A 20,694-nucleotide genomic window follows, 5' to 3' on the forward strand; every position below is an offset into this window, starting at 1 on the left:
AATATATAACTTGTGTTAATAATGGCTGGAGACGGCTTGAATGGGTAATGAAGAAAAACTTTAATATAACAGCAAATGTACAACGTTTCGACAAGGTTTTGTCATCACCTGACAAACCTGCTGTTATATTAAAGTTTTTCTTCATTACCCATTCAAGCCGTCTCCAGCCATTATTAGTCTCAAAGTGGGTTCCTCGTCATCGAATATAACTTATGTGGTTGTACTTGTATCATGGATTTATATTAATATAATTATGTGACTGTTAATATCTTACTTCATACAAGTATCATGTAAAGTATCAAAAAGCACTAATGTAACATCTTCCTTTTGCATAATTATATCATAAGTGATTATACTTGAGTAAGGAAATACATTATGCTAATACAATAATAGGTAGGTAAACAATGATTTATAAGCATAAGGAAGACAGCTCAATATTCTGTTAAAACATGTAGTATGTTACACCATCAATAAAACTTTTCCTTATGCTTATAATTTGTGGTTTGCCTACCTATTATCATAAGTGATTAAGTAACTTAATGACATCATTCAAGACAGTTTATGTAACTTATACATTATTGAATTATGTCAGCTTAAATGTTAGCAGCATTTTCAATACCACATGTTTCACAATTATTCGTTTAATTTGATTACTTTAGAAAAATTTCCAATCAGAAAAACTTTGATTCAAAAGTTTATCACTGAGGAATGATTAAAAATTTTACATTACATTACCAACATTCATTATTATGTTATTGACAGTTTTAATCCCTTTGAAATCTTTGTTTTCTTTTACTAAGGAACATTATAAAAATTAATATACAAGTTCCTCTGTCATAAACACGTTTTCATTTCACATCTTCCAAATTTTACTTTTTTTTTTTACATATACTGAAACTGGTTGGATTATGACCTAAAAAATCTGAACTCAGTAAAGTATGACTAAAAAAGGAAATGCAAGATAAAGCATCTTTATACACTGAGTACTGAGTTTCTAATCAAACAAAAATAAATTAAACTTCAAAGTAAACACCTACTAAACAAACTTAGTTTGAGCACAACAGGTGAAGGATTATAGTTTTGGTATAAAAGCTGATAATTCAAAAACATGCAGATATTTCCACAACAGTATTAAAAGAAATATTTCAAGGAATGCAATATATGATAAAATGATACTTTTTTACCACAATAAATTATCTAAAGCTTGAATGCTTGCCAGAACAACTAAATGGTCAATATGTATTTGTTCTGTTACATAAAAGGATTATTAGTTGGGGTCCAAGGTGAGGATGATGCCAAACCATCCAGTGGAAGGACTGATTGTGAATTTGTCGGTCCTGTTAACTCCGAAGCAAACCTAGGTTGTTGGATTCTCAGTTGATTAATTGTTGGAGGTGGAGCCCTTAATGCTTCAAAGGGATTACTGTAGGTCTGTCCAGCAAAGGGATTGGTAGCAGTGCTTGATGCTACAATAGAAAATAGATCTTAAATAACAAAGCAGAACAAACCAATTTGTGCTTATGAAGTGCAGATAGCTTTTCTTGCTATAAAACACTGAAGTAGAAAAACTTCTCTTGCCATAAGACTTCTGAAAGTGGAAATCTTAGGTTCAAGTATATACATAAAATAAAAACATTTACTGAATCATCAACATTCTTTTTTTCTGTCCAGCATGGATAATTATTTTTACAATTATCTTGAGCTGTCGTAAATACAGCAACCATATGCTGTGCATTCAAATGCTTGGTATTAAAAATAATGATGTGTAAAAAAAGTATTTTTTTATTCTTTAATTGATAATTCCACATACAACTGATAGAGCTGCAGTCTAAGTTTCTATTCAAAACTTGCTGGAAGCTTCCACTCGTACTTGCTACTCAACTTGTAAACAAAACATAACTTACTGAATTATGTTTGCTTAAATGTCAGCAGCGTTTTTTACATAATTTTTAAGTACCCACAAGTAATTTACTTATTCTTACAGTGGTGTGTAGTCGGGGCATGCAAGCCATTCACGCCATGACAAATCAGAAAACTAAAAACGTTGTGATAACATTATACAATGAAACGTGTCTTTAATATTTATTATTATTTTGCCATTTGTTTATTGTTTGTTTTTTTGGGCTGCATCATCATCATCATCATCTCATGCTGCAAAAGCTCTGCATGTTTAGTCTCGATCATGTTATGGTACACGAATTCTTTATGCCCAACCTTGTTTTCTGAAGTGATGTCACTATCACCTGTCGGTAAAACATTGCAAGACGTGACATTTTAAAACAGTATGACAGCTGAATGTGCAGAAGTTCAATATCAACAATGTACAGGTTTTTCTCTTTTGCAACATACCTGTAGTACTGCAATTATATGCATACTTGCTGGATAATAACAGGATATACAAGATGTTGCAAAACTTTTAAGTAACTTTTAAAGAGCATTGAGAACAGAGAGCTAGTATCACTGTAACCTTTGGATAATAAGTATTTATCCATTTAACTAATTTTTTTTCATGATTTTATTCAACGTGTTATTTTTTTTTTTCAGTAACGTGCAACTGCACTCATCAACTTTCGGTCTAAAAATTTCTCATGAACATAACTAGGGCATACACTTTAAGAGTTATTATTAATATTATTACTATTATACAACATTGTATTTATATTTCAGCATTACTTTCTGCAAAATCTGAAGTCCATCAAACTTATGGAAGAAAATTATCAAGTATCCTACCTTGATCCATTTGTTTGGTAATTACTAATGAATCCAAGTTAACAAGGTTTGCATTTGGTCCTAGGAAGCTTTCTGGTGTTCTTCTAGCTTCCTTCACCTTTTGCTGCTCTAGATCTGAGTAGTGGGATCCTCTTATCTCTAAGATTTCAAGTGGGTTAGGAGACATTGTTCTGTGATCATCTCGAACAATATTATAACTCTCAAAACCTAGTCAAGTTAAAATACAACTTAAGCTAAAACTCAAAAACTCAAGCTCACCTAAATACTAGAATTTCTCCTATAAAACCATAACTTAATCTTTAAATGCAGCAAATCTTAGTCTCAGATTTTATATATTTTTTAAACCTTGAACTAACTAGTATTAAGGTTATGTAACAAAGTTACACATTAAATAATTTCTCTATTAAGAACAAAAAATAAAGTGTAACAGTTCTAGTATAGTTAATTTCAAGAGTCTGCCTTGATAGGATTAGTTCAGAAATAAATTTAAGTCAGTTTTTGATGACTTACTCATTTAATCAGACCAGACTCAACAAAGAATAAAAAATATAGTGGTGAAACAGTGTCCCACAACCAATCTAACAACAAAAAAATACCTGTTGGAACAAACAATGAATATTCTCTTACATAACAACTCTCAACAGAAATCAACATTCTTGACCTTCCTGTTATATTCACAATAGGGAATAAAGTGACTCACATAAATCAAAAACTTGACTTGTGAAATAAAACATTGCAACTTTATGAGTGAGATTTAACTTATAGGTGTCCTTTAACTTTATCAACAACTAGAGGCACAACTCATAACTTAACCAACTTTTGAAAAACCCAGAAAAAAAAATGGTGTCACTATGAAAACCAAAGATTTTTTTATCAAATTAAGTCAAGTTTTCCTTAAAGAAATTTAGACACACAGCTGTGTAAGCTTTCACAAATAAGAATATTGTACATTACTTAACACAAAGTGCTACCTCCATACCTTTCATTATCATGTTCCTTATTTATGTAATATAATTTGAATAGTTAGCAAAAGTATAAAAAAGATGTAATCAGGTAAAATGGCTTTTAAGCTTATAAAATAATCTTCTGCAAAGACATGAAAATGTACTATCAAAAAATCAACCTAAAAGGCTGGCGATATGTAATTCAAAAATGTAAATAAAACAAGCAGCAGTATCTGTAGAAAAATAACTCAAAAGAAAAGGTTTGATTTCCTTTAGGATATGTAAATGTTCTTACAATCAATACATAAAATTGTAAAAGAAGAAAAAAAAGTCTTCCTATCACAGTGTTAAAACAGGAAGAAAAGGAAAATATTGGTTAGAAGCACTCATTGATGCGGACACTGATAATTTTGTTCAAAAGGTTTGAATACATATTATTTTGATTGATAAAAATATTTTTTTGCATGAATAAGACAATGCATATTTAGTTATGATCATTAGGTTCCCAAGGTATACTACTGTATAGTGTACAAAAATATACTATTGATAAGCCTTTTTTCTATAGTATATACTGTACTGTACACAGAAATATATGTTAAATTGTTAAAAAGTAAATTTTTCTTGGGAGGGATATTGTTCATATTATGATTGTATGTATTACCTTCCAAATGTAATATAACAAGTTATCAGCTTGGGGTTACATCATATATAACAGATATTACCCTTATTTTCAAGTTTAATGACTTGGCTGAAATATCCTGAACTGTACTGAATAATCACTTTAAACAGTGAAAATTTCAATACTTAAACCAAAAACTAACTTGGAAGATATCAAAATAAAACATTATTAATAAACCTTTTTAATTTCAAAAACATATTAAAAGCTTTGGCTCTCTTATGCAATAAACCTTACAAATACTTCTTAGACCAGATGACTAGGGCAAATCTACATTATAAGCAAGAATGCCTTGGGTTTTGTATTTTGTTAGTAATGTGATTATAAATGTAATTAAGGTCCAATTTGGTTTTTCTTGTAAGTCCAAGAATTGGTCCTGTTCAATGAGTTTAGTGTGCCTATCACTTAATATGTATTTCAAAACTACTAAAACTCTTGTATAATCAAAAATTCTCTCTAGGACTACAAATAAGATTTGCCTCATTTTGAATAAAATTCACAAAATCTTTATGCAATCTCTATGAATAACTCACTACATGTGAAAATAAGTTATTTCCAGGGTGATATTTTTTATCATAATCCTAAGGCTTTCTATACCCTTCTCCACCCAACAAGGCTCTGCCCTCAATCCATCAAGACCTCTTAGGTTCCTAGACCCCTCGATAAGTTAAGTGTCTGGTAAAATTTCCTTAAATTAAGCCTTGTTAGAACAATACAAGTAATATTTGACAAAACCACAACTTTCAAATTTTATAATTATCATAGACATACATCTTAGTGTCTATTTATTAAGCCATTCACCACGATTTTTTTAAAAAAAAACTATTAATGCTTCGAAGTTATGTGACCACTTTTCCACATATTTTATAATAGTATAATATTCAAGCTGACTTAAATTTGCATTTTATTATATATCCAAGATCCCTCTTTGTTCAATTGACATTTTTCTTTAACCAATTTATACTTAATTTCATTCATAATTTCTTAATTTGAAAACTAATTTGTGAATAAACACGCATTTGACGCTTGAAAAACAAATGTCATTCTTCTGAAAATTCTGGGTAATTGGGATTCTCATAATAATTAGTGAAGTCAACATGTAGGCCTGTGTGAATTAGTAATAAAAACCTCACTCCTAATGAGAATATGAAACAAATTTCTTTGCATGAGGCATAGAAAATATACAATTACAAATTAATCAACAACCCAATAATTCACAAATTTATAAATGCTGAGCCTGTATGGTTTTATGACTAGTTTCTCCAATAACCTGATATCCAAAGTAATATATTTACATAATCTCTGTTACAGCTTCAAAACTATGCATGAAAAAATGATCACACAACTAGACTTCTTCAGAATTTGGGAAACATAGTAAGATAATAATTAACAGCCACTTTCTAAACAAACCGTTTAGTCCTTTAATCTTCCATGTCCACTGCTTGTACTTGTTCTTCACAATTGAGTTGCAAAGTGCAGCAGTTCTATTCAAAACCACTCAATGACCATCAATTCTGGACGTACCCTCCATCCAGACTACTAAGAGTTACCTAAGTTAATTTGCTTATCTGTAGAACTTTTGATATTTGGATCATTTGGTTCAACATATTTTTCAGCATGGTCTTTCCCTTTACTTTTCCTTTACCTGTATCTTTTCCATTTCCAGATCTAGTTTGTCATCAAATTTTTGAATTAAAATGTTTTATATTTCTTAAAACAAGGACCTGTCTAAAGTATTTGCCACAAATCTCTAGTTTTATTTGTGTCCCTTTGTAGTTCTAGTTCTAAAGAAATAGGAAAACCAGAGAATTGCGATAAGTCTCTCACTTTAGTCATTTCTTGAAAATCCCACTTTTCAAATTGGTAGATATGAGAATAGTACAAAAGTTTCTAAAATGGAACTTTGGATTGGGTTGGTTTGAATTTCACACAAAATTACATGAGGGCTATTTACATTAGCTGTCCCTAATTTAATAGTGAAAGATTATGGCGAAAGCAGCTAGTCATCACCACTCATTGCAAACTCTTGGAGCTACTCTTTTACAAATGAATATTGGGATTAACTGTCACCTTTTAACACCTCCATGATTGAAAGAGAGAGTATATTTGGTGAGACGAGAGATTCGAACCTGCGACGTGCAGATTGCAAGTCGATCTACTTAACCACCTGGCCATGCCAGGCTGAAACTACTGGATGACAAAGATGACTTTGCAGAATGTTTATGCTTTAGTTTTTAAATAATATTGTGAATGGCTAGATTGTTCATTGATCAATGTTTTCACAACAGTAGCCACCCAGCTTGTTTCACTCTACTGGTCTCCAGACCACTAATTCCAGCTTATCTGCCTTCTTTTGCTAGTACTAACCAGGATCAGTTCTATAAAGTATTGGATTCTAATGACCATTTCACTTTGGTCAGCCCAAATGTGATTTCCACTGTTTTGTAGTCTTTCTTAAGGTAACTGATCTCATCATTACCACCATGGGATCATCTTCTACATTAGTCTCAAACATCCATATTATTAACATTAATGTTCAATGTCTATGGCTTCACAGCTAACTGCTGTTTGATTCTTTGTCAGAGAAGCCAAATTCTCTTCTGGGTGACTCAAATGTTAGCCCATTCTTGCTGATGCTAATTTTTTGCTATTTATCAATCTTGTTGAGCTATCTTCCAAAGAGGATGAAATTGCCATTCTATATCTTATCTATCTCCATCTTCTCAACAAATTGCTTCCTTTTTCATGTTTCATGATTGTAGCTTATTAGCTTCTATAGCCAAGTATAGAGCTCCCTTATCTGTGACCTGTTGATATCATAGGAGTCAATCTCTTTTGTCCCCATTGTTCAAAGATGTGTTCTGAGCTTTTTGTCTACAATATCCTAAAGTTCCTAGAAATTATCCAAAGTGGGACTTGGACTTTGTTTTATGTTTCTAAACTTCTTTTGAAATTATAGAACAAACCTTTTTGTTTGCTTTACCATATTTCCCTAAAGACATATCTATTTTTGTTTGCATTATACATTACATACAATATTTTCTCAAAAGGTGCTATATTTATATCTAGACAGAACCTTCCTACTTAAGGTGTAAGGGGATCTCACAAAAAAAAAAAAGAGGAGGATGAGGTGGTTGTTTATATCTTATGATGAATCATGTTCCTTGAATCTTGCTCCAACAGCATTATAAAATTAGCTGTCTTGTTTATTGTAATGTATACGATCATCTTAAGTATTTTACAGGTTTCATCTCCCCAAATTCAACCATTGGTAATTTCTTTGGTGTTTCAATCACAGTACCAATTGGAGGATGTGTGAATGAATCCAAATATATTTTTCAATTTTTGTTTACATCATATTACTGTCTATTTGGCTTTAGGATTATTTTTGTCTCGTTTGGTGGAATCCCTAACACGTAAATTAAATTACACTCCTATAAGAAAACATAACAACAACAGAAACCTTTACAGTCTCTCTCTCTCTTGTAATATGATCTTCCATGTTTAAGAAGTTTTGTTCAATCAGAACTCTTAAATATTTCCTTTTATGTCTGGGCCTCCATAAGAGGGTGATGTCTCTGGAAATGGACAGAGAATGCCATCCTGCTGGTGTATGATACCTCAGTTGGTACCTTTTTCCACTTTTGTGTGACATCCTTGCATTGCATTTCAAGAAATCTAAGATGTGATGACCATTTTCCAATGTCACATGGACAGTGGTAAAGTGGAGAAATTTGGGTAAGTTGACATAATGTAATGCATTGTGTCAAGGAAATTAAGAACCAAAAGTCACACAGTTGTTGATAGTTTGAAAACAACTGAATACGAAAAGGTTTACAATATTTCATAAGTATCTGCTTGCAATTAATTTCAATAAAAAAAATGTGAAAATATAAATAAAAATGTTAATATATTTGAAAACATTATCACTATACAATAAAAAGTTTGAAATAAGCACCATTTTTGATATTCTAAATTTTTTTCACAGATGGTGGTATTTTCAATGATTTAAACAGATTTCTTTTATACAAGTTCTAACAGCTTTTGAACCAGTAGTACATATTTATTGTGTATAAAGAAGCCAGTACTTATCAACTCACATGTATAATGTGAAAGACAAAAATGGAGAATTTAAAACTACAACCTAGTACTTTAATCCTGATAATAAATCAAAGAAACTTTAAAATAATACTACTCATGCATCAAGATCTGGTAAATTCAGTCATAACCTTCTAATTACTGATTTGTTTTTATACATTTCATTACTGGTAGAATGCATCATATAAATTACTTTTTTGTTTACCTGGTATAAAAAACACAGCTGTAAAGAACTGACCAGAAAAATTGGGAAAAATGATACCATTTTCTATGTAATGTAAATGAAACCCAAGCAATAATTAGTGACACTAACTACAATATCGATTTTTTTCTGGACCCTCACTAATTCTGAAGTTAATCTGAGATATTACTTTAATTCTGGGATCAACAAACCTTAGCCCTGCACCTAACAAACCCTATATTAATTCTTGGCCTAACAAAACACAACAAATGAAAAAAAAAAGAAGAAAAATATGGGTTTAAAGAAAATATATCCAACTCTTGGACTGAAAAATCTTATACAAATTTGCACAAAGTATTCATAGATAAAATTAATTACACAACTTCACCTTAATCTACATAAACCCTATCAAGCCTTTGATATTGGCAAGTATTACAAAAACCAGATCTTTAGCTTCCTACCAGGAGTATTACCTGAGGTTTGTTTTCTCAATTCAAAGTCTTCTAGTTCTCCTAAGCTTGACTTTGATCTCTGTGGAGGTGCAGGAGCAAAAATGTCAAAAGGGTCCGAGATAACAGGCTGGCTGCCCCAGGAATTGGTAGCTGCAGATAAAACTACAGGTGTTCCACCCCAAGGATCATTAGCTGTAGCTATATTTGTAGCAATTAATCAAAAAATTGAATAATTAGTACAGGACTTTATTTATAGAAAACATGTGCATATAATTACATGTAACTACAGAACATACTTGGCACCTGCAACAACATGGCTTTAAACTCTACAGTTCATAATTTCTAAACTTTCTGAAAACGCAAGATCCTTACACCTGAGTTACATCTTTTTTTTTAATGGCATTCAACTTTGAGACAGATATAATTGTTCCTGAACATTTTGTTTTATTGAATCTTCAAATAAACAAGTTTTTCTTCAATCTCCATATCACTAACCATTTCTTTTCTTTGGTCTTTATTAATACTTGCATGTCGTATTCAAAAGTTTTAATTTAAACTTTGGCAAATATAAAATCTAGGAAATAACAATATTTTACTTGCAAAAATTAATCTTTAATATTCAGTTTTATGCTGACCTTTATTCAGAAGTAAAATCCAAGAATTATAACTTTATTAAAAAACAAGTAATCACTGTACACTTCATCTTTATGTCAGCCATATAGGTACTTCACAAACCTAGAACATCTTGCAAAATGCTATGGAAAAACTGAAAATCAATGCACAAATAGTTTTATGATTGTTGAGAAGAATTCAAGTTACAGGGACTTAGAAAAGGTATGAGATGTGTAGAAATGATAGGTTTTATCATAAGAGACCTTCTTAGTGTCTGTGAAATTATATTTAAAACTGGAAAGGAAATGATTATGTATTGTATTAGAGGTTACTGTGAAAGCTTGTTGAAAAACATGTAAGTCCAAGAATATATATATATATATATATATATATATATACACACACACACACACACACACACACATATACATACATATATGTGTGTGTATATACATATACATGTGTGTGTGTGTGTGCAGAAACTAATATTTACTGAATGTTTAGACATCGCTGAAAGTAAATAAATAAATATTTCAGAATAAAATGTTGTGAAATATAAGAGCTGTTATGTTTCACAGAAAATTTATCTATTTAGTAAGATGAGCAAAAAAAGGTTGAGAACCACTGTTTTACATCATCGTAGTAATAATATTGAATTTTCCAAACTGTTAACAACTATAATGAAAACATTTCATTAGAACCAACCAGTAGCATGTTATCTGCAGCTATGCAATAATTTCATTATAAGCTATTCAATGCTTTTATAAATATTAGAAACAAACATAATACAACATTAATAAGTGACAATAATTAATTACAAGGGTTGTTTGCAGGGTGGTGCAAGTGCACTGCCAATTTTAAAACTGTGTACAATGCATCACCAATATTTTCATTCCACTGCTTGAACACTGAGTAAGCATATTTTCATTCCTCCAGTAAAGCAGTCAAAAATCATCACAGTTCTCTTTATGTTACTAGTAGTAATTTGCATATTTCTTGGAATTATACATGGCTCAGGTTAGTGGTTTATCTACAATTTTGGCCAGTGGGGAAACTTCTTATTACTCTCAAATGTTTTCTTACTAAGGCAGTGACTCAGTATGCATTAGTATAAGCCACAAGGTAGTGAGAAATTTAGCATTCATAATTGATTTGTCAAAAAGTTACGTTTTTGGTCATGAATGACTTTTGAAATTCTACATTAATGACAACACTTTGGAATTTTGCATCTGCTTTACCAGCATTAATCTGTAATTCATTTTTAACAAGACATACTAAAACAAGCATAAATCCATTTTTGTGAACAGTTTTGTACAAACAAGACTGGCTTTTCAGCTTGAGCAATCACCATCTTTGCAATAGACAATTTCTAAATTTTCATTTTACTAATTCTTATAGTACATGGGGACAAAAGTTTTGAATAAGATATCAGAGTTATAGGAAACAATAAATGCATTTAGTGTGGTGCATCAGGGCAGATATTGTTGGTGTTTATTTTTTGCTACTGCCTATAATATTTTCTTCTTTTTTTTATCAAATGCCACTGTAGTTCCTCAACTTCCTTAATTTTGGTACCTGGCAAACATAATTGACACATATTCTTAGAAAGCCATAATCATCGAAGATGGAACTTTTGGTTTTTGGCTATAAAGCTGACTGCAAACCTGTATTTTGTTACTGGATACTTTACACACATTTGTTCAGCTTCCTTCCTGATTCAGAATTTGAGGGTCCAAAGGACTCTTTATCTTACAATTTTGAAAGTCCAAAGAAAATGTTGGTGTCCCTGTACTGAGTGTAGTAAGATGCAAGTTTTGAGGCCATGCACATAACAGTATTTTTTGTTGGGTGATGTTGACAACCACACTGCAAAGGGTCAATTTGGTCTAATATCACATTATTATATATTTGGTTCTAAGATGAGTTGCACTTTTCAATTTTTTTTCTCACTATTAATAATGAATATTGTGCAGAAAATGTGGTGTGTAGGATATCTACTGAATATTCTAACCACAGATTTATAAAGTATTATTTATTCTACATTTTTACTTATATTTCATACAGCAAAGTTATCATGTCAAGAGCAGGCAGCAGAAAGAGCAGTCTACAAATGAAATTTACCAATTCTTTTAATACCAGAAATAGCAGTTTAGTAGATAATAAGCAGTATAGCTTAATAATTAAAGAAATTATGCATAATTTAACAAATAAACACATATCAGTTAATGAGCTCTTGAAAGTCTCTGGTCTTTGAAACCATTTTTATCCAAAACCATTAAGTTTGGGTTTATGTTCTACAAAGGTCCATGAGTTGGAAATGAGACTGATGCCAATTTTAGCTGGCAACAGTTTTAAATACTTGTATTTTAGAGGCCCTTGTAAACAATGCAGCCAGAAATTGTATTGACATTAATGTTTTTTTAATATCCAAATCAATTAGGTTTTAACAAGAATACATAAATACTTCATTAACGGAGTAAAGTATTGTATGAAATGAAATGTTGTGTGCTTGATGTATGCATGAGAAAGATTTTAGGTATTACAAATAATATTCTAGGGATCATAGATGCACATGTCATCTTATATACATCTGTGAAACTATCACTATGTCACAAAAAACATACTATGTTCAGTCCAAAAACTAAAATGATTATTGTCTACATGAGACTACGTACATTACCTACAGTCTGTCATTTATTAATCTTTGGAAAATCTTCCCAAACATGAAGTAGCTTACTATTGTCACTTATGGCAGAAGTTAACATTTTATTAAATCGAAAATGTAATTCCAATAATACTTACCAAAGCATTGGTCTGATTTTTTCTCACTTGCTCCAGTCTTTTATACCTCACTTAATTGCCCTTGGTGATATTTGTCTCGTAACACTTTCCACCTACTCAATGCACCCTCTGTTCTGGTATTGTATATAAGCACCTCATTCAGATTATGTTATCACTTTTTCAAGACTGACTCAATCCACAGTCTCTAACACCAGCTCTTAGTGAGGAGGAAGGGCTGGAGAGTGTGAGAAGAGTAAGAATTATTGGAAATACATTTCCAATTTAAGAAAATGTTAACTTCCAAAACATACTTACCTCTACTCACACTACATCTAGAATCCTTCATTGATAAGGTGGAGGGGCCAGTGATCGCATTATCCATACAGAAAGCATCTGCACAGTTCATGGTCGTATCAATAGAAGATTGGCACCCTAGTGGGGGAACCACACTACATCCAGAACAAGTATGCTCTTCACTCAGAACTTAATTCATGTACCGTGGGTGGAATTATACATGATTTATCATCACTATTGGCCAGGCCCAACCAGATAGCAAAGGTCCTACTGCTTGGGGTTGGAATTATAGGGCCATGATCCCTATATCCCGCATTGGTGGCTAAGGCAATTAGACCACAATATATACACACACACTCTTATGACTGGATCCCGGCCTGTAGCCATTGAGTGATACATTCAAAGTCATCAGAATCATGACAAGAAGGTAAGCAATACTGAAGTGTACAAACCGTCTCCTCAACCGGAAGAAGTCTGAAATACAACACCTCAGGCTCAGAATGACAGGATACTGTATGCCATACTCATTCTGAGGAAACAGAACTCATCCGGTCTGGAATTATGAACACTCATCTTCACTCCCTAACCCAATAGGCAAGGTAAATTCTTCTTGTCTCTGGAATTATGAGGAAGATGTGGAACAAATTGTGTTCAACCAAGGCCCCAGGATGGAACCACTCTGCGTTCAGAATTATGAGAAGACAATGTACCCTCTTTTATGAACAGTGTAATGAACCATTATTGGAGGAATAACCTCTGTCCACCACACCACTGACTGGAAACCAGGTGTAGTAAGGACTCCCTACTACCTAGCTCCAGTAATAGAACCTCAGAGGGGGGATGCACATTAGGGAGTCTTGAGGAACAGTGCTCTGGAAACAGTGCAACAGGTGAACCAAGTTCTCTAAATTTTTAAAAGCAAACCAGCCCCAATTTATTCAATCCAATGATCAGCAGGCACAGTCAGGATCCCTTTATGCTTTACTCATGATAGTTCGTGAGTGGCAGTCCAGCACAGTAGTAATACCACCTGGACAGCCTTTAGGTGGTCTTATGGAACACCTCATTTCTGCAGAGCCTGTTGCAACCTAGATAAAAGATATTGATTTAGTGGTTGCTAGTTTGGAATTGATTTGATATAGCACACCTGCCTGGGCAACATTCGCCACAGAGTGGGATCCAGTGAAAAAGAGGTAAGGGGCCCTGTAAAGTAAAGAGCCAAGATGAGCAATATAAATACTCACTTCTGCTTATAATCTAGCTGATGTGGTCAAGATAGCTACAATGTAGTCAAAAACTACAATATAGTAGAGGAAGATACTGCCAGAACATGCAAATAATGTGAGATAAAAGTATTGGGAGAGGTCCACATACCAGCCCACCTAATGTCCTCCAGCGAGCAATTCAACAGAGCTGCTAAGGGCATAGAAATGTGATGAATCTGATGAGACATGACTCGCAGAAGTCTCCCTGCCTTCAAAGAGGGCCCAGAATTAGCAATAAGGATCAATTTTCAAACCCATCTCGTCAAGGTAATTGGGGATAAATCACAGGAAACTGAAGGATCCCAATGAATAAAAAGTCATTGTCTATCACCTCTAAAGGAGTTAGTGTGAGCCACATAACCCATGTTCTAGCTGGACGTAACAAACAATCAGGATCCCAGCAATCATAGAGGTGAGAAATAGTGGTCAGAATAATTGGTGAGAAGGATTTATCTCCTTCCCTGGCTGCCAGTGTCTTAGGTAAGAGGGTCCTGTCTGGTTATAGAAGGATGTAAGTAGAATGATAGAGTCTTGTGCACATGCAGTGCAAATAAATCCAACTGGCGACGTCCACAGGCCAACACAGCAACAAAAAATAAACTTCAAGAGAAAGGTGATACATGGTACATGAGGCTAAGGGCTCAAATAAATGTCCAAACAGAGCATGTAATACCACCTTAATACTCCAGTTAGGTGATTGAAAAGGTCTTTTGGGACAAAGGACCCGAAATGACTTGAGAAGGCTGGAGAGCACTGGGGACTCAAAGAATTTCAGTCTTTTCGAGTATCTAGTCGATAAAGCCACCTAATATAAGGTGAATTTAAAAGATACTAAACCCTTGTCAAAAAGCCCAATCAAAAAACGAGCTATGGTTGGCACAACTGGACGAAGTGGATTCAACCTCCTCATGAGACACCACTGTAAATATATGTGCCATTTCCTTTGATAAATGTCCATCATGGGACTATGCAGAGACTGAAACAGTTACCTGACAACCTTAGAAGTTAACCCCTGATGCCATGCAAAAGACTGCATAACTTCCATTCATGAAGCTTGAGTTTTGGGATATCTGGGTGTATGATGTCAAATCATAGCTGCCTCAACAGAGACAGCCAAAGAGGAAGTGGCAGAGGTGGGCACTCTTGAAGGTATTGAAGAAGCAGAAACCATGGTTGAGCAGGCTAATCCAGTGCTACCACCAACACACGACAAGGGGTTGACCAAACCATAGCCAGAACTTTGGGTAACTAACAAATTGGTGGGAAGGCATAGAGGTGCAATCCCATCCAGTCCTGACTGAATACATCTATTGCAAATGCAAGGGTGACGTACAAGAGATCAAAATGCCTGTAGTTGAGTGTTCTAATGAGTGGCAAATGCATTGATCATTGGTGTCCAGAATCGATAGCAAATCCAATACAAACCTTGCGATGTAGCATCCATTCGGTCAGGAGAATCAAGTTGGATTGAACAATTGATCTGCTATTAAATTCATCACCCCCAGAACAAGGCAAGCTAGTAGGCTGATATGATGGGAGTGAGCCCAATAAAGAAGATCCACCGTGGAATTGTTCTGAGTGAAGCATGACGATTTGTCCCCTCAATAATTCCATACCTTGAGACATTGCCCTATGTGGAAGAATGTTTCGTCATCTGTCCATGGGCCCTGGAATTCCTGACCATTGATATATGCACCCCCTCCTTGAATTGATGCATCTGTGAAGAGATGGATCTCGGGACGAGGTGGCAGTAGAGGAACACCTATTGTAGTATGTTCCGATCCATCCACTACTTGAAATGTTGATCATAAATAAGAATTGCTGCTCATGATCCATTGGTCGTGCAGCAATCATTGAAGGGACCTCATGTGTGCTTGTCCCAAAGGAATAAGGTATGCGAGTGATGCCCACATCCCCAAAAGAGAAAGAACCATCTGCCCAAAGGGAGAAGGAGATGTGAGTAAGAGTTTGACTGCTTGTTCCATATCATGGAGCCGGATAGGAATCGACTGAACCCAACTAAGATATACACTGAGAAAAACACCCAGATGGATGATATATTGTGTTGGAATGGGAAAAGATTTCTCAGCTCTAATAATAAAGCCTGCCTTGGTGGCTTCTGAAAGGAGAATCTCAGTGTGACATTCTGCCAACTGACAAGTAGGTGCTAAGAGTAACCAGTCATCCAAATAATAGTGTGTGCACAGGCCTAGAGAATGAAGGTTACAAGAAAAAGCTTGTACAATTATGCAGAACACATATGGTGCTGATGGTAGTCCGAAGAGCAGAGCCTTGAACTGCAGTACCTGACCCTTGTGCACAAAATGTAAATAACAGTGAGACAACTCTGCTATGGGAATGTGTATATAGGCATCGGCAACATCGAACTTGGTCATCAACAGTCCTGGTGAAGAATGCCAACGTGGAGTGAGAAATGACTCCATCATGAATTTTGGAGGATCCAGAACTGGTTGAGACAAGAAAGATCAAAAACTGGACACCAATCTCCTGTCTTCTTGGGAGCAACAAACAGATGAGAATAAATCTCTGGAAGAACTAGGTCAACTCTCTCTACTACAAAGTTCCGAAATACAAGGATCTGTTGGTGGCAGAAACATTACAGGTTGGGTGGACAATGGTGGTGGAAATGTGAACTGAATAATCAACCTTGATGCAAGAACCTGAAGCACCCATGGATGTGTGGTAAAGGTGTTCCATACATCCAGAAAATGTCATAGCTGAGACTCCACAAACTCTACTGCCATACGGTATTCACCACTGCTGCTGGTTTTAACTGAGTGGAGGAGCCTCTTTGATCTATTCTGGGTACTAATGGATTGAGGGACTGATGTCGGGTCAGGATATTCGAATAGGGGTAGAGCCGTAACTCCCCGCAGAAGCCGAGGAAAGTCGAGAGGCCAATGACGACAAGGATGAAATCAGTTAGGCAAAATCAGTCCATGATTTCATAGACTCTGGAACACCTGCAAAAATCCAGGGTCGAAGAAAGGGATCCTTACATAATTCATGGAGGGTGGCAGCATATCCCAACAACATACCAGCCACGAAACTAAAGAAAGTGCAGAAGCTGACAATCGCACCAAGGCAGATGCCAATAATGGTTCCAACTCGTCATAAAATTGATGTAGTGATTACTGAAAGGCTTCCAACAAAATTTGGAGGGATATTAAATATCTCAGAACCAGTCCTAGAAAATTGTTATCTGTGTAAGTTGATCACAGGATCTGTTCTGGAACCCCACATTTCCAAAAGCGAGTCTCATCTTTGAGAGTCTAAATATGTGTTCCCCCCTGGCAGTTGTAAGCCAAAACATGTTGTTCCTACAAATGTGGCAGACAAGGCATAGCTATTCCTTCATGTAACTGAGCAGTAAACCTCCCTGTATGAACTGCCATATCAGGTGATGGAGGAAGAACTAAGTAGTCACTTGACGTCCTTTCAGGATTGTCCAAAAATGCAGCCCCCTGCAGAAACACTATCAGACCAAATATATGTCTCCATCTCACTAAGAATCAGATCATGGACAGCAACAGTTTGCAAAGCAATTTTTTGTTTTTCAAAAATCAACTAGGTAATGTAAAAGAATGCTCAAAGTGTCTCTAACAGTTGCAGTACAGAGAAACCAGTTCCTGAACGCTTTGTTGAAAAAAGTGATAACATTATCTGAATGAGATGCTTATATACAGTACCAGGAGAGAAGGCACACTGACATATGTGGAGAGTATCACGATATAAATATTGCCAAGGGCAATTAAGTGGGATATAAAAGACTGAAGCAAGTGAGAAAAAATCAGACCAATGCTTAGATGGGCAAAGGAAGGAAACCCTAGCAGTTGAGCAATAGCTGTAGTGTGAGAGGAGGTAAGTATGTTTTGGAAGCAGTCTTTCTGATACAAAGAATGCTCATGATACACTAATTAATTCATAGACACTGACTACCTCTGGCATATCAATTTCATGAAATCTTACTGTGGCTGTCATTCTGCCAATGAAAGAAAGATTTTTCCTTATGTTCCATAACTTTTATTACCTTGCTACCAATATTTGTAGGTACAGATTTTTCCAACCGAGTTCCAAGGTTTGTTTCATGAAAGCAACATGCGAGGAATCACTGTCTCAAAATCACTGTATCATAGATTTTGAAGATTTTTAGGTGATAGCTGCAATTGCCCAAGATCAACTGTAAAGTGCCTTTTTTCATCGCAATCCCCGAAGTGGGCATTAAAACCCTCATTAATGGTCATTGGTATGAGTTTGGTTTGTTATGAATTTCGTGCAAAGCTACACGAGGGCTATCTGCGCAAGCCATCCCTAATTTAGCAGTGAGAAAGTGCTGTGATGACTAGAAGGAAAGCAGCTAGTCATCACCACCCACTGCCAACTCTTGGGCTACTCTTTTTACCAACGAATAGTGGGATTGACTGTCACTTATAATGCCTCTACGGCTGAAAGGGAGAGCATGTTTGGTGTGATGGGGATTCGAACCCATGACCCGCAGAGTACGAGTAAAGCAACCTAACCACCTGGCCATGCCGGACTCACTGGTATGTTAGAAGGTGTTTATGAATCACTCAAATCCTCTTGATCTTTACACTGAAAGGTGATTAATACCAAAGTAATGGCTGCCAAGAATTCAAAATACGAATTTTTGTGACTTACTAGAACAACGATTAAGGCAACAGACAAGACAAAGTATGGCATTCTCTATCTGATTACAAGTGCTCATAGAAATGAGGTTTTATGCTATTGGCAGTGTTCGAGAACTGGTGAGATAATGCCATGGTATATATAAATCTAACAATTATCCAGTCTGTCTATCAAAAGTCCTAGGAGTGGGTTGATGATGGTCAAAATCATTACACTGTCCTCCAGCTGCTTTATTATATTTAAGGTTTCATTTGTTAAATCACAAACATATTTTCTGCTATATTCTATTTAAGCCCAGTGTTATGCCCTTCAAGCAGAGCAGATGAATGGTAAAATATAGCTCACAGGGCAGAAAGAAGCATGATCAAAAGACACTTTAGTATCTTAAAGATCTAGATGTCTCCACAAATGCATATATGTGTGTGTGTGTGTGTGTGTGTATGGAAGGGGGTTACATTATAAGCCTGAAAGATGAGTCTCAATAACATGTTCATATCTAATTTTAACATCTGTCTATCAAAAAACATTCCCTTACTTAAGACAAAAGAGATGCCAGACAGAGATAAAAATGACAATAATACTTCCAAAAAAGATGACACTTCCCTTGGAATAAATGTTCAATCTACCCTCAGACAGAAATTTTGGGGTAAGGAAAATTGTCAAAATTCCAATTTTTAGGATTCTATTATTATGTTTTATAGGGTAGAATTGAGATGCATAGCTACAATCTTATTTCTTGTTGTTATGTTTGATTAACATGATAATCGTTACAATATTTTAGTATTGCACACATACAAAAGTAGTGTTTCAATTCATTGAAAAATGTTTCTTTCTTTATTATTAAACATCAGTGAGCAAACACATTGCATTCCACAGTAAATAAGTGTTGTAAGTAATGCTAGAAAACAATGGCATAAGTATAGTGCAATTACTTAAATAATAAAAACATTTTAAAATAAAGTGCAATAACATTATTATTATGGATGTGATGTTTTCCCACACATTTTACCATTTCTTACTTGTGAAGGCAATTTTCCAGCGAGTTGCCTCGTTTTCCTGTACCTAAATGCAAGAGAATTTTTTTTCCTTGCTGCAATGTTTGCTATCACACTTTCTATCTTTTTTTAATCCAGCCAATCAAATTTGTTTTTGTCAGCTTAAGACAGAAATCACAAATTCCTGCTCTATAATGTGTTTGAAGAAACACTCACAACACAGCTTTTTGTGATCTTTCAAGCACCATGCAAATGTATCACAACTGCACATACTTGATGAAATGAATGACAGTTTTGCAGTTTGAACTTTGTCATTAGCTGCAATAAGTAACCTTTAGCTGATACATTTTGGCACAGTATTCTGTATTATGTTGGATAGATCTAGACAGAAAATATAATTTACTAATCAATTAATCTTTGGACTCATAAATAAGTTACAATTAACTAATCATTTATTATCACAAGATTTGGATAGTTAGAATAACTGGAAACACTATCTTCATGAGTCATGATACTAATTGGTTAGCTGAACAACCTTGAATTAATTAAATATAATAATAAGAAATCATAATAGATATATTTCATTACTTGGATAGCTGAAATAATTAAAAACAGTAACATTTGGAAACACTAATTTCAATTAGTTGATTATTTTCAAAATATTAATCAATTTAACTCTCGTAGCAAGGGCTTAGTCCCTAGGACTAACCTCATAACCATTTTGTGCCTTTTATAGTTTTCATGCTACAACTTTTAAATTAGTAAGTGTATGTTAACGAAATTTGGCAGATTATTAGTAAACATTACAATGCTTTCATATGCAAAATATCAAATTTTTTTTATTAAGTCTTAAGGTTGGTAAAGCAATGTTTTTCTCATATCTTTTTCTTTTCGCATGTTGCCTATCTATCACGCAAAGTAATATTCATTTTAAGATTAAAAATACAGAAAATTTTGAAATTTCACATGCAAAATCTTTATAATGTCCAGATAGTAAT

General features: G+C 34.3%; 1 protein-coding gene across 2 annotated transcripts in view; it reads right to left on the reverse strand.

The window, feature by feature from the left end:
- Positions 1-224: 224 nt before the first annotated feature.
- LOC106465928 (epsin-2-like) overlaps positions 225-20,694 on the reverse strand; it is a 47,157-nt gene continuing 26,687 nt past the window's right edge. The window contains exons 7-9 of one of the 2 annotated variants that reach the window (XM_022394432.1): positions 9,103-9,279; positions 2,731-2,868; positions 225-1,466 (exon numbers count right to left, since the gene is read on the reverse strand). In XM_022394432.1, coding sequence (XP_022250140.1) covers positions 1,252-1,466; positions 2,731-2,868; positions 9,103-9,279 — 530 coding nt within the window. In that variant the 3' untranslated portion in view covers positions 225-1,251. Of the gene's footprint in view, positions 1,467-2,730; positions 2,938-9,102; positions 9,280-20,694 lie in introns of both variants that reach the window. The other variant, XM_013926173.2, reaches the window with a different exon arrangement.

The sequence above is a fragment of the Limulus polyphemus genome, unplaced genomic scaffold, assembly GCF_000517525.1.
Source record: "Limulus polyphemus unplaced genomic scaffold, Limulus_polyphemus-2.1.2 Scaffold71, whole genome shotgun sequence".
Taxonomy (NCBI): Eukaryota; Metazoa; Arthropoda; class Merostomata; order Xiphosura; family Limulidae; genus Limulus; species Limulus polyphemus.